General features: G+C 45.2%; 1 protein-coding gene across 3 annotated transcripts in view; it reads left to right on the top strand.

Annotated features, from left to right (window-relative positions):
- The window catches only part of EIF4E2 (eukaryotic translation initiation factor 4E family member 2), an 84760-nt gene extending 76052 nt beyond the window's left edge, over positions 1-8708 (top strand). For 2 of the 3 annotated variants that reach the window (XM_069212894.1, XM_069212895.1), the window contains one exon: positions 8190-8708. Coding sequence is in view for 1 of the 3 variants with exons in the window: in XM_069212895.1 (XP_069068996.1) it covers positions 8190-8229 (40 nt within the window). In the remaining 2 variants the exon portion in view is untranslated. The remainder of the gene's footprint in view (positions 1-8189) is intronic. The other variant, XM_069212893.1, reaches the window with a different exon arrangement.
- The last annotated feature ends 6190 nt before the right edge of the window (positions 8709-14898 follow it).

Consider the following 14898-nt stretch of genomic DNA (forward strand, 5'->3'; position numbering starts at 1 on the left):
GCCGATAGACCATACCTGCAACCTTTACATCATCCTGGACAGCAAGCTCACCATGACAAACCAGATAAACCCAGTTTCCTCCGCCTGGTTCCTCTTTGCATGCTTCACAAGATCTTTAAATGGCTCCTGGTTGACACCAGATGAACACCTACCCAAGCCCTAGTTACCAGCATGCTGGACTACGGTAACGCACTCTGTACAGGAATAACCTCGCACCTCCTGAGGAGACTACAGATCTTACAGAATTCCTCGGCCAGACTCATCTTTGACCTCCCTAAGCAGATCCAGATTACCCGCCACCTTGGGAAACTTCACTGGCTCCCCATTCACAAGAGATGTCAATTTAAAATGCTGATCCACACATATAAGGCTCTGCATAACCAAGGAGTAGCTTACATCAACCACTGCCTGAACTTCCACCTATCCTCCAGTCACCTGTGCTCTGCCTCGCTCATACCCCTCGCCTACGTCGAAGCTACAGCGGTGGTCGCTCCTTCTCCTACTTTGCAACCAGGGCCTGGGACGACCTCCTTCTTCACCTCTAGACTTCACCCTCTCTACTGGAATTCAGGAAAGGACTCAAGACCTGCCGGTTCGACCGAGTCGCCACAGCAAGAGCCTCAGTGCCTGGGTACCATCACGGGTGATTACTCATGCTATACAAATCTTGTTTGATTTAATTGAAGGTGTTGGCTATGGTAGAAGAGTTATCAGCGGAGTTTCATGCAAACCAGCTCATAAAATATGCAGAGGTCCCATACGTACAACCTTCTCCAATCTGATTCACTCATTCCTACTCCCTGCAACTATGAAAAGAGCTTTGATTAGTATTAACTTTGGCTCCTAGTTACTCCAGAGCTGCCAGTATTTATTCTTCTAAGCACTTTTCTGTAAGAAGGCAGGAAAGCTACTGACTGGAGGTGGTGCCCCCAACTCACCCCGGAGATTCACTTAGAAGCTGATTTCCACAAACATGGTAATAAGTTCTTAACTCCTGGAAGGGCACTGATACAAGTGTGGACACTTAACGTGCTTCTCTTACCAGGGTGTTGGGGATTCCATCTTTCAGTAATTTTATGTTACACTTGTTAAGTAAAATTTCTGAAATTAGGTTGTTGCTTCATGTTACATTATTACACATTGTTCACTGCAGAAATGTTGTGTAAATGATCAGAACGCAAATTGCTGCTCTTTGGGGCACTTTTGTTTTTTGCGCTATTTCCAGAAAAATGCGTTGTCATGTTCAAAGTGGATACAGGGAAGCATTTCACTCTAAACTATAGCAGCAAACGATGATCTTGTATTTCACATAATTTTGCTTATTTTTTCCAAATAGTGCGTAATTATGCAAAAGCAAATTGGTACATTTTGCGCCCCCCTACTTCTGAGCATCATGCCCATCCCATGCATAATATAATGTGGCCCCTTTCCTCCCTTCTGATGATCTGTACACTGTCTGCTAGATGTAGTCGGTATCAGGAAAGTTCGCCTAGCGTCAGAAATCTGTCGCACTCCTTTGTTATGCATTCCTGCTTCCCAAATTATATTATCCATTTTAAGAGTTAATTACAGTTCGGCCTGTCTGTCTGACCTGTGCAACTGGTTGGTAAGCTCATTACAAAAGCAGGCAGAGTGACCAAGTTTCGTGTGGCTCTTTGTAAAACTCTTATTTGACAGAATGGAGTCTCTGCACAAGAAAGACAGGTGTCACTGATTCTGACCATGAAAATCCCCGCAGGCCTGAGTTAGCCTCTTCTTTTGCTAGTTTTGCTCTGAATGAGCTGGAGGAACTATCCATCCTACAGGAGCAAATGGGGAGGAAGGCGATAAAATCGTAGGGCTTGAGGCCTGATGTAGAACTCGGCGGACGGGTTCCTCCATTGCAACGGTGACAGATACCCCGTCTGCTGAAATCTAAATCTCATTATGTCCTATGGGAGTAACCCGCCCTGCGAGTTCTAAATCAGGTCCTAAGTCCTAAGGCGGGATAAAAAAACAAGCATTGCCACCCAGTAGGTGGCGTTGCTGAGCAGCATAACTGAATACGGAGAAAATTCTATGATGCAGACAGGCATGCCATTTTGCAAGCCTTTGCACCTGCAAAATGTAGTCCCTGTTTTTTTTATTTTGCAAATCTGAGTTCGATTGGCAAATTAAAACAAAAAATATGCAAAACGCTTTTTTTTTTTTAAGCACAAGGAGGAGCAAAATGGAGGGCTTGGGAGGGGGACAGATATGGAGGGCACGGTTGGGGCCACCCGTGGCTGTTGGGCTGCTGTATGTGGGCACGAGGGGCGTGGCCCCACGCGTCACAGGAGGGGAGAGAGAAGAGATGCAAGAATATAGAGCAGCACAAGGCCAGACTGTTCCATTTCAGTTGGTATCAAGATGTTTTTTTCCCATGTGGAAGCAACTACTTATGAGGGTCTGTCCCGCCCTATAGGTACAAGCAATGGTAATTACATCACATATGAGGCGGGTCCTTGTTTTAACCCCTTCAGTCCTGATTGCCTCATCCGTGCACACTTAATTGACTCAGGGCGTTGTCAGCAAACCCCCCATTGAGAGTCAAGCGCTGGAGCAGGTTGGACAGGCTAAGTCAGGTAGGAGGAGGGTGGTCTTTGGTAGTTGTCGCCTCTCATCCTTATGTTTTATTAATGATTAGGAGGGAGGCGTCAACAGGAAAGCTAGTCAGTGGTTCTGGTACATTCCTTGCACAGGTGACAGTATAGCTCTATTCCTGTACAGCCGAGGGCGCTAAACCTCGTTGCCATGCCCACTCAAGTAACCTTGGCTCTGGGGTCGCTTCTGTCAGCACAATGGCCATCTGCACAAATCAGTCCTGCAGTTCCCTGCTGCAGAACAGGGTCTCTTCCTCCCCAAAGACTGCAACATGGAGTGCCAGGAGATAACACTAAACAGTGCCATCTTTGGTATCGTGCTCCTCGATGCTGCAGTCAGTGTCCGCTCAGCGTGCTGTTATTATGGGCAAATCACTTAATCGGTCTTACCATAGAATGAATGTGCTCTTGTGTAATGTAATTTGTGCATATGTAAAGCGCTCCAATACCTTCAGGTCGAGTTTGCGCTTTATAAAAAAAAAACAAGAACCAGCCCTCCCGGGTGGCTGACTGGTGTTGAAATGTAAGTGTTTGCGCATGTGCACATTCAGTCCCCACAAGTAAAGCTTTGAAATAATGTGGAGTTACCATGAAAATGTCAGCTTGCCTGGTTACTTATGCCCTTCCACTTTTCAAAGTCACTAGCCGCCACTGGGTGGAGTAACATGAATGCTGGGGGGAATCATTCGTCACCTTTACAATGTATCTTTTCCCACGCACCCCCTGCACCATGCAGTGTTTACCACGCAGGGGTAAGTACCGCACAGCCTATTTTACAGGTACCTTTACAGCGCAGTGCTTTATCACAGACGTATGTTTTTTCTTTTAAATAGTACATTTAAATATACATATTTGTATATAGATAGCTATAGATACATGTATGGGCATATATGTGTATACGTATATAATAGTTTGTGTGTGTGTATATATATATATATGTGTATATATATATATATATATATATATATATATATATAATAATACATGTAAATTTATAATAAAAATCACTTGCTTCATTTAAAAAAAAAAAAATAGAGTAATAGTCAGGTGTGTGTAGGGGTAATAGATAGTAAAGAGTTTTTAGGTTTAAGGGATTGTTAAGAGTAAAGGGTGGTGAAGGCATTTTAGGTTTCTAGGGTTCAGGGGTGGGTAGAGGTAAGGGTTAGTAAGGTACTTTTAGGTTTAAGGGATGGGTTGGCAGGGGTGGTAGGGGGTTTTAGGTTCAAGAGTTGGCTAGAAGAAGTGTGGTAAGCAGCTTTTAGTTTTAAGGGATGGGTAGGATATCTTTAATGTTTAGCTTTAAGCTTTGGCAATGGGATTTAAGGTTTCAGGGATGGATAGAGGTAAAGAAGGTAATATGTTTTTTTTTTTAAGTTTAGGTAATGTGTAAAGGTAATAGGTGGTAAGGGCGTTTAGATAGAATCAGTAAGTCCACATTGCAGCATACCACGTTAATGGTATCATGGTAACATTTGATATTTGGGGGGATAGGAGCAACATAGAGGGTAGCGTAGAGGAGCAACCGACGATGAAAGGAAGGCGCTTATGGCGGAAAGCAGCACAGGGGTGCAAGGTGGACTGAAGCAACATGGAGGGCGGGGGGGAAGTAACAGACGAGAAAGCAACGTGGAGCAGGCAGGGAGAAGCACACAGGCCAGACATCAAAGGGAATGAAGTGCAACAGTGCGTGCAACATGGAAGGGTCAAGAAGAAGCTCATGGAAGACACCTGCAAAACACATGCACTCCTTGGTGTGCTTACTGAAATAGAAAAACGTAGTACTTGAAAGGCAAAGCGGTGGAGGCATGGTAGCCAGCCAGTCAAAAGAGATTGTAAAGAGGTTATGCTCCACAGGCTAGACAGACAAAAAATTGACAAGTTGGGGTACGAATAAGAAGCATGCAAATGAGTGAAAGGAAAGCCAACCAATGGTAAGCAATGGGTGGGTGCGAATCCCCTGTTTGTTCTTGGCAATGTCTTTTGCAGCCAGGCAACCGCCTAGTCTGAAATGCTCAACCTAACAAGGGTAGAGTGCAACACAAAGGTTCTAATTCACAAAGGAATGTGAGAGTACATCAGTTAGTATTTTGTAATTCCCTTTTTCATAATCTAAAAATATATTTAAGAATCAGCACAAAAATCAGTAGATTCACTTTATACAAACGATTAACCTTCCAGTTTCCTTCAGTACAAAAAAAGAGGAGCTTAATAAATCAAAGGGGAAATAACCTTGAAGGTTTGCTGCGAAAGGCATAGAGTCACAGTATGATATGGCTCCTACAAGAAGGACAGCTCAAAAGATGCTCAGTGGAACTCAAGTGCTTGTGTGTAATACTGCGCTATGTATAAACGCAATATACTACTCGGGTTTCAACTTCTTAAAGATGCGTTGAGGGTAGTTTCTCATTGAAATGTATGCCATGATTTTGTTTGAAAAAAGAAGGCATTGTGCAAAATTAATATTATGGGACACACCAGAGGAAAGCTGTTAAAATCTAACTTTTGAACTAATCTGCTCTGTAGTCACCCCCTCTCTGCCATCTCACATTGATCATGCCTATAGTGTGTGCTGTATCAGTGGTGGGTCCTCTAAATGGGCTTCAGGGTGCAGCCCGGCCATCTGTAAGGTGCCACATAATACTGTGAGCCTTAGCCCAAACTATGCAAGTTACTTAACTTCTGATTGTTCTTAAAAATAAAAATGTAGTTTTTACATGAACACCGCCAGTTTGCACTGCAGCACTCCTAGGGCCATATGTACGAACACATATTTTCCCATTGACACAGAATGGGAAAAACACTTTGCTACATCTGGCCCTTAGTCTCTAGAGCAGTGGTTCTCAAACGTTTTTGTGCAGGGCCCTGCCAGTGGGGGAAAACAAATATTCAGGCTCCCCTCAGAATTTTTACATAATTATTCTGTGAAGTTGGCAGTGTTTAAATGTCTAGAAGTTGTTATGTTACCTTTTTAGAAAATTCAATACATGTTTTTCTGTTTACAAAAAACTGTAATTTGCATAATGCCTGGCACCCCCCCAGGGATCACTTGAGGGGCCCATCCCCCAGTTTGAAGACCCCTGCTCTTAGAGGCACCTGATGAAGAAGGATGAGAAGCTAAGGGAGCTGGGGCATTATCCATCTACAGAAGTTTTGTTTAGAAACACTGCACTCTATATGTTGCTGTCTGGATTCAACTATGGTTCTCTCCCACACAGGCACAAGCCATTTTATTTAGCAGACATCCTGCGCATGCCTCACGTGGCTTAAATCTGACTGTCCGGTTGCACATTAGTGCATCCCTGAGGCCAACCAGGAGCTACATACAGCAACAAGCACAAGGTCCCAAGCACTGTGGCAGCTTCTGATAGGGCTGATCGTCCTTTCAAGAGCTGGGAGGGGCTTGATATGGGTCTTCCCCTTTGGAATTCTGGCCCGCTGCTCTGCCTGGTTCCTCGCTGGGAGTCATTCCTTGCTGGTTCGAGGTCCAGCACTGGATTCATTCTCTGCTGCTGCCTTTGAGCCTCAGAGTTGCCAACAAAGGAAGAAAAGTTAGTAAAAAATGTTGTTTTTCTCGACATGTGTAAATGAATGTGTGTTTGTGAGTTGTTGAGAGAGAATGAGATTGGGTAAATGTGTGTTTGTGTGTCAGTTTAGTGTGTATAAGAGTGAAAGTGAGTATGAATAATTGAAGGTGAGGCCGCAGGAGTGAAAACTTTTGTGTGAATGATTTGGAATGATTGAGATTTGGAAAGAGTCAGCTATTAGAGGTGCAGCAAGTGCAGTTGTGCCCGGGCCCAGAGGCACGTGGACCCTACTGAAACACATTTATTAAAGCAGAGCACTTGTATTCTAGGAGTACATTTCAGATCCCTACCAGTGCACTGGTAGGTGTGAGGATCAGTGATTGTGAAATGGTGTCTGTGAGTGCCTCTGTGAGACTGAGAAACAGTGAGTGTGTGTGGATGCATTTGTCTGTGAGTATGAATCAGAATATGCAAGTGATAGATTTTGAGTTGAGTGAGTAGGAATGAGTGAGCTAGAAAGAGAATATGAATGAGTGAGCGCACGTGCGTTTGTTGGTGTGTTTTATGCTTGAGTCTGCTGCTGGCCGTGGCCTACTCACAATAATTCTTAACATATGGGGGACTCCAAGGTGACTTGTGCTTCTTGGCATAAGAGAGGGTAAATGTTGAAAAATACAAGCCATGACATAGTGATTGCATCTATAGCAAAATGTGTGTGGTAGAATACAGGAGGAACTGGGTGTGATGCTTGCCAGCCTTAGCATTTTTTAAGTGGGAGATCAGGTTGAGGGGAGCAAACCTTGTTAAAATGCTAACTCTTACAAACTGGAAGTAATTTTTAGGGGCGAGAACAAAGCGCTCCGTCCCTCTTCTAATCACTCTTTAAGGGGATTTTAACCACACCCATTTTATGTCAGTCACTTTCATTGGTTCGTGGGCTTGTCTTTTAAAATCCTCTTGTTTTCATTCGTGAATGGCATGCATACGTCATGCCTTTTCGGTGTTTAGCCCTTCTCAAGAGCACTGGTAAACTACTGGAAACATAAGAGGTTACATGTTTTCCGCACGGTTTCTGGACTACTTTTTCTCTTTATTTTGCAGCGCGATCGCGCTGTGTTTTGCACAGCGGTATTGCGCTCATGTTTTGTTTTTTTTCTTTCATTTAGTGTGGCAAGAAAACTCCGGTTAGGAGTTTCCAACGCTAATAGCTCTAACTTGACGTAATGCGAGACCCATTGCATTGCAAATGCTTGTTGACATGGTTTATGGGTGGTATCAATAACAAAGTCCTGACATTGGCATGCTGTAGGTAATTCTTAACATATAGGAGGCACCCAGGGCAAAGATTAGGTCAGCCAGTGGGAAGTATTGTGCCCCACCATTTTCAGGTTTCAGCAGCAGCCACTTCACCTGCTAAAATATGTAGCATATAAATAACTGCATGCACTCCCACAGAAGCACCAGAGCAGCCTGCAGGTTGTATGTGTTCTGACTCCCTTGCTTGTGAAATCAAGCTGTGGTTGCATACACTGGTGTGCTCCACATGGTCATGTGTCAGAACAGCTTGAGGAACTAAGAGTGTCATGCGTTTGTTGAGCCTAAATTAATTTGTAAATAAAAACCTGCTGGTGTCCATAGCCCTCCTCTTAAACATGCAGCTGCTGCAATTAAATGTGCCAGTAGGGAATCCTGAAGCCATCTGGGTACCCTTTAATCTATTTACAGCCACTCCCTGCCCCTTCAGCTCACTCTTGCAGCGTTCTGCTTTCTCCCTTTGTGACACTATCTTGTTTTTCTCTTCCTTCCTCTTTCACATATGGGTCTTTTGCTCGCAGGAAATGCTTGAGGCAGAAGAATAAGTGCAGGCCCTCAAAAATAAGTGCCGGTGCCCCGCACCGGAAACCACCGGCTCAAATTAAGCACTGATGTAGTGGGGGCGTTGCTCTTTGTAGGAGAGCATTTCCGTTATTAGTTTGGTGCATGATTTTGTATCTGTGTTTCGCGTGTACAACAAGTTTACCTGTTTTTCTCCCTTCTATTCCAGGGACAATTCAAGCTTTCGAAATACAAAACTGGCGTTGTGAAAAATACGGCATGGACTCCTGTTTTCTCCATCCCTTAACCTGTTCATCTGTTGTTTCTTTTCATGTCTCGGTCTTGATCTTCGCTTTGTTTCCTTCCCTCTGTCCGCACTCTTCACTAAACCGTGACCCGGTTATACGTGACTGGACCCGCTAGTTCTCCAGCACTGACGAAACAGGAAGGCGCTACAGCTAAACATAGCCAATTTTATGTTTTCTTTTATTTTTTTAATGGAGGAGGTTAGTTCTATTTTATTTAAGTCAGCCTAGCGACCCCTTAAAAGAAGCTGCCTTTTTTTCCCTGCACTTTTAATTCTCTCCGTTTGTTGCACAAAGAATATATTGTGAATGAATGTAAGTTCAAGACCCTTTACTGTGGCACACCAATACGAAAAAAGCATCTTTGTACATAATTTCGTTCTGTTGTCCAAGGGCCACAATACTGTTGTTTCAGCCCTGCCATTAAATTATTGGGTCTCTAATTCATTGTGTTGTGTCTTCTCTCATTTAATTTTCACGTAAAAAACGGGGACGCTGAATATTTCACATGTTCTATACCCCTCACAGTAGGTCTCGTCACTTTTTCAGATTTTGATTTCAATTAGACAGAGTTTAATGGCTTTAAAAGTACGGTCCTCACTGCTTGGCCCTATGGCCCACCACTAAGCCACCTCATGAAAATTCAGTTATTCGCAAGGCAAAAGTTTGAAGAAAACTCATCGTGGTGAAAATAAAAATCTGCGTTTTATTCACGTTTGCTAGAGATAGGCAGATGAAGTCCATTGCTGGAGGCCCAGGATAGGTTGGGGGAGTTTGGCATCAATGAGTGTTTGAGGTTAAAACTGGTCTGTGATGGGTAGATCGCTCTTACTCCTAGTATGAAAGAATATTCCAGGGAAATATTGTTACTCCATAATTTCTTACTTCATCTCACCGAGTTTTGTTATAAAAGATCTTTTATTTTTATTCATCTTATATTTTTATTTATTTAGGCGAGGGGTGGGGAATCTGTTATAGTTTCTGCAGCATTTCATTAATTTTAATGATTTTGCACAGGTGATTTATTATAACTAACAATCTACTTCAATCTTTCCGAACACTTTTATCTCACAAATGTAATTGAATTGCGGTATTTTTAATTGGTACTGTAACATTTTGTATAGCTTCGTCACAAAACAGTATTATCAATGTATTTCAGTATTACCTGTGATACAGTAATTGTAAGATGACCTTTAGGAATAAGCTCTGGTGAAATGTTGTTTTCGTGGATGTAATCAACTTCAATTTTTGCCATTTCTCATTCTGATTGTTGCACGAAATTCTCAAGTTTGCAAGTGGAGGCTGCTACGAGGCAGGGCTGGTGGGCAGCGGGCGGTGGGGTGTAATAATAATATATTTTTTAAATGTACTTTTTGGCCGCCTCACATTTGCCGCTCCTGCCACCTCACCTCCGCCGCCTCTAAGTTTTCTTTGCTCCCTTCCCTACCAAATCCAGAATCCGAGCCGAGATTGGCCAGAGCGGGCTGAAATGCCGCTCAGGGAGGGAGTGGAAGCCTGCACTTGGTCTCCACCCGGCTGTGAAACACTGCCGGGTGGAGAGTTCTAAGTGCGCATGTCAGGTAGGCTGGCATTGGACAGCCAGCCAAATTGAGATGCGCACTTAGAATGCACTGCTACTTCCTACTTCACCTCCCTCCTGACACAGAGGATGCTGGCCCCGCCCTAGATAGTGGGAATTTTTTTTTACAATAATGGATTATCATTTTATTTTTCTGCTGCCTTATTAGCAGTGGGGCAACACTCCTCCTCCTCCATAGTGGAGGGGCCGCCCCTGAAGCTTACACCATGTTGTGTAATTGAGGTTTCACTCAGGTAAACCTGATGGGACCGTGAGAAAAACATGAACAAACAGAATTTGTGCACCTTTTATTGGATCACATGTGATTTTGCACTATTATTTTGGCTAAAGGTCAGCATTTTGCGTGATAGCACATACTTTTTTGAGATTTCATATATTTCCGCAAAGGAAATGATACAACTTTCTCCCAGGGCCACTTACAGAGATTTATCCATTTCTGGGTTTTGCGTAAAGACAGCTTTAGTTATGGTGCACTTTGCAGTATTGACTTACTGAAGGAGGCTGGCCTGGTTTGTAGTGGGTACAAAAGGTACTTACATGTTATACCAGGTCCAGTTATCCCTTATTAGTGAAATGTAATCAGTGTCTAAAAGCCAGGCTATCTAGAGGTAGCTGTTGGCAGAGCAGCCGAGGCTGAACTAGGAGACATGCAACGCTCTTGCAATACCGCTATAGTCAGACTATACTCAGTGTTACAAAAATAAAGGTGCTTTATTTTAGTGACACAAGGCCAAAAATCCTTTGGAGACTATACCCCCTTAGGAGGTAAGTAAATTACACAATATATACACTAGTAACCAAAAACAGGTAAGAACACAGTAGGAAAACTGTGCAAATAGTGAAAATCACAATAGGTTGCAATGGGCCTAGGGGGAACACAAACCATATAATAAAATAGTGGAATGTGAAAGTCGGTTTCCCACATAGGCAAGTGTAGTGTGTAGAGGGGCACTCGGAGTGTAAGAAAACACCAAACGTAAGTAATAATCCCCACCCAAGAGCCAGGAAAGCAGAAGGAAAGCATAGCAAATTTCCTACAACACACTAGAAGTCGTGATCGAAGATAATGCAAGAACCAAAAGAGACTGCAAGACACCAACGATGGATTCCTGTACCTGAAGACCTGTGGAAGAAGGGGACCAAGTCCAAGAAGCACTGAAGAGTCCAGGGAGGACAGTACTCCTGCTAACCCAGATGAAGGTGCAAAAGAAGAACCACCGGTGATAAGACAAAGTCAGTATTGCACCAAAGAAGACAGATGAGGGTTCCTGGTTGGTGCAGAAGGTGCCCCACGCTGGATGGATGAATGCAGTCTGGTTTGCGTCACTGGATTTCGCCAACAAGCCTTGGCACACGCAAAGCTCGCGGTTAGCGGAAAATGTCGATGCCCTGGACCAGCGCTGGTGGCCTCTACCCAGGAGAGGGAGACAGAGGGGGCTCTCAGCAACTCAGAGGGCCCTCAGAAGACCAGGCAATGCACACAAGAGTCCCACAACATGGGGACAAAGAAGGTGCAAATGGAGGCCCACGCAGCACGACACAAAGGGATCCCACGCCGCGGGAGAACCACTCAGGAAGCTGTGTGTCGCAGGATGGAATGCTGGGGGCCTAAGCTGTACTGTGCAGGAAAAACTTCTTGGAAGGTCGCACACAAGTCTTGGCAACTGCAAGTCACGCAGTGCACGGGGGTACTGTCTTGTGTGGGGAGGCAAGCTCCTCCACCAGAGTTGGACAGCTGGAAGTTGGAACTGTCGAAGTCACTTTACTCCACCACCCATGTTGCTGGATCCACGCCTGTCATCTGGAGAGGGGACCCAAGCCACCGGTCGCCGCTGCAGAGAGGTGCCTGCTGAAGCAGGGAAGTGACTCCGTCACTCCATAGGAGATTCCTTCAGTTCTTCTGGTGCAGGCTGAAGACAGGCAGTCCTCGGAGGATGAACGACCTGGAAACTGTTGTAGTTGCTGGCAGGTGCTGAAGATACAATGTTGCAGAAGTCGGCTTAGCTTCTTTGTTGCAGTTTTGTAGAGTTCCTGGAGCTGTCACCGGTTGTTCCGTCGGTAGAAGATGAAGTAAAGAATGCAGAGGATTCCTGCTGTAGTCTTTCAATCTGAATCTGAAGAAACACCCAGAGGAGAGACCCTAAATAGCTCTGAGAGGGGGATTGGTCACCTAAACAGGTAAGCACCTATCAGAAGGGGTATCTGACGTCACCTGCTGGCACTGGCCACTGAGATGCACCCAGAGTTCCCCACCACCTTGGAATCCAAGATGGCAAAACACAGGGACACTCTGGAGGAGCTATGGGCACCACCCCTGGGGTGTTGATGGACATGGGAGTGGTCACTCCCCTTTCCCTTGTCCAGTTTTGCACCAGAGCAGAGACTGAGGGGTCCCTGAACTGGTGCAGACTGGATTATGCAAGGAGGGCACCATCTGTGCCCTTCAAAGCATTTCCAGAGGCTCTGGGAGGATACCCCCATGCCTGTAACACCTATTTCCAAAGCAAGAGGGTGTAACACCCCTCTCCCTAAACAAATACTTTGTTCTGTCTTCCTGAGATTGAGCTGCTCAAGCCCCAGGAGGACAGAAGCCTTTCTGTGAGGTGGCAGCAGCTGGGGCTGCCTGGAAAACCTCAGAAGGCTGGTATGGCAGTATTGGGGGGTCCAGAGTGGAGCCCCCAGAGTACATGGGATTGTGCAGCCGATACTGGAATCATTATTGGGGTACAATTCACAATTGTTAGACACCTTACATGGCCATATTCGGTGTTACCATTGTGAAGCTGGACATAGGTATTGACCAATATCCAGTGCACGCGTAAAATGGCGCCCTCGCACTCACGAAGTTTGGGAAAGTGGGCCTGGATGAAGTGGGAGCACTCCTGCTAATGTAGGGGTGCCCTCACACACAGGTACTTTGCACCCAGCCTTCAGGGTTGGAAGACCTGATATATAGGTGACTTATAAGTGATATGGTGCAGTGAAAGTGGTTGTGAAAGGGTGCATGCACTATTCCATACAGGCTGCAATGGCAGTCCTGTAGAAGCCTTTGCATGAGCTCCCTGTGGGAGGCAAAATAAATGCAGCCTATAGGGATCCCCTGGAACTCCAATGCCCTTGGTACCCTATACCAGGGACTTATAAGGGGGAGGGCAGTATGCCAATTCAGAGTGAAATACTGAGTTACCAGTATGTAGTGACAAAGTTGGAAACAGGGAGCACATGAGCACTGGGGTCCTGATTAGCAGGACTCCAGTGACAATTTAGAAAACAATGAAACACACTGACACGCAGGCCATAAACCTCAAGCACTGGGGTCCTGACCAGCAGGATCCCAGTGACACAGTCAAAAACACACTGACATTAGGCAGAAGTTGGAGGGAACATGCCAAAAAGAGGCTACTTTCCTACACTTACTCCACCCGCCCACTCCTCCATTCTTCCCTACCCCTCCCTTTGGTGTTTGTTTTTGTGTTCCCCCACCCTTTTCTTGCCCACTCTTTCCCAGGTCCTTAGCCAGAAGTATATTTTTAGTGGGGGTGAGAGAATGGCCCTCAGCTATGACCAAACATTAAAGCTGTGCTTTATAGGTGCTTATAGTCCAATATGAGGTCCTTCTTATCAACAAAGATGCCATTGACGAGGGGCCTGAGATGCGAATGCCTGCTTCAATATGTGCCACACACTGGCTAGTTCTGAAGAAATTGCAGGGCTTGGTATTGGAAGTCCTGCATCACCATCGAGGATGCTATAGATGAGGAATTGCAATACAAAGGCCTGCTTTGAGGATGTATAGCACAGGGTTGGTTCCTGAAAGCCTTCGAGTGGTGATGCAAAACCTTCAATGGAGATGAATTATGCAGCAATGCCGAAGTGGAGTTTGATGAGGCGATGCTTCTCACAGGGGCTCAGATGAGAAGTTTCTGGTAGGCGATACATCATGCTGCAGCTCTGAAACATAGATTCTGTTGGGACAAGAGTTGGGGCTCGTAGATCAACGTCAGGCCCACTTCCAAGAATCCAGGGCTGGGGTGGCACTACTTGGGAGGATAGGACTCACAGCTGGCACTGTCCATGTGCTCGGTAGAAGATGGAGAAAACCTGTTCTGTCCCTTAGGTTTCTGATCAGAAGGCCAGTCAACTAGCTGTTTGAGTCACTCTGGTGGGCCTGGGTCCAAGATGCAAGTCCAGCCCTTCACTCAGACAGGAGACAGCCGGGCAACACAGCAAGGCAGTGGAGTGGCAGTCCTTCTTGCAGGCAGAACACAGCAGTCATTCTTTTGAGTCTTTGATAGGTCCAGATGTGTACTGAAGAGTTGGGGTCTGAGGTCCAATATTTATTCCCTAGTGCCCACTTTGAAGTAGAAGAATCCTTTAGAGGCTTCCACCTATCAGAAGTGATTAGAGGATTCCACCGTCAGAAGTGCCTGGAAGTTACTTCCTCCCTGCCCTGGTCCAGGCTGCCTGGGGTGACAATTGACTAGAGTCAACCCCTTTGTGAGAGTGCCCAGCCAGTTCCATTGTGATGTGCAAGTGTGGTACTGCTCTCCCTTATTAACTTAGAGTGGCCCATAGCTTGTCTTTGTTTCACTCTGGGCTGTTCAGGGCCTACATAAGAGGTGATATATAAATGTATTCAAAACTCAAAAGGAAGATTTGGACCTGGCAAATGGTTTATCTTGGCAGGTCAAAATAGCAGTTTAAAACTACACATACAGGCTTCAATGGCAGGCCTGGGAAATGTTTGCAGGGCTACTTAAGTGGGGGGCACAATACGTGCTGCAGGCCCGTTAGTAGCATTTAATTTATAGGACCTTTGTACTTGTACTACCACTTTACTGTTGACTTACAAGTAAATTAAATGTGCCAATTGGGTGTAAGCCAATTTTACAATTTTTAGAGAAGAGAGCACAAGCACTTAAGTACTGGTTAATAATAGTGGCAAAGAGTCCGAAGGCCAACAAGGATGAGATCCGCAAAAATAGGAGGGATAAAAGCAAACATTTTGGGGAAGACCACCTTAACAATGGTAG

The sequence above is a fragment of the Pleurodeles waltl genome, chromosome 11 (assembly GCF_031143425.1).
Source record: "Pleurodeles waltl isolate 20211129_DDA chromosome 11, aPleWal1.hap1.20221129, whole genome shotgun sequence".
Lineage (NCBI taxonomy): Eukaryota > Metazoa > Chordata > Amphibia > Caudata > Salamandridae > Pleurodeles > Pleurodeles waltl.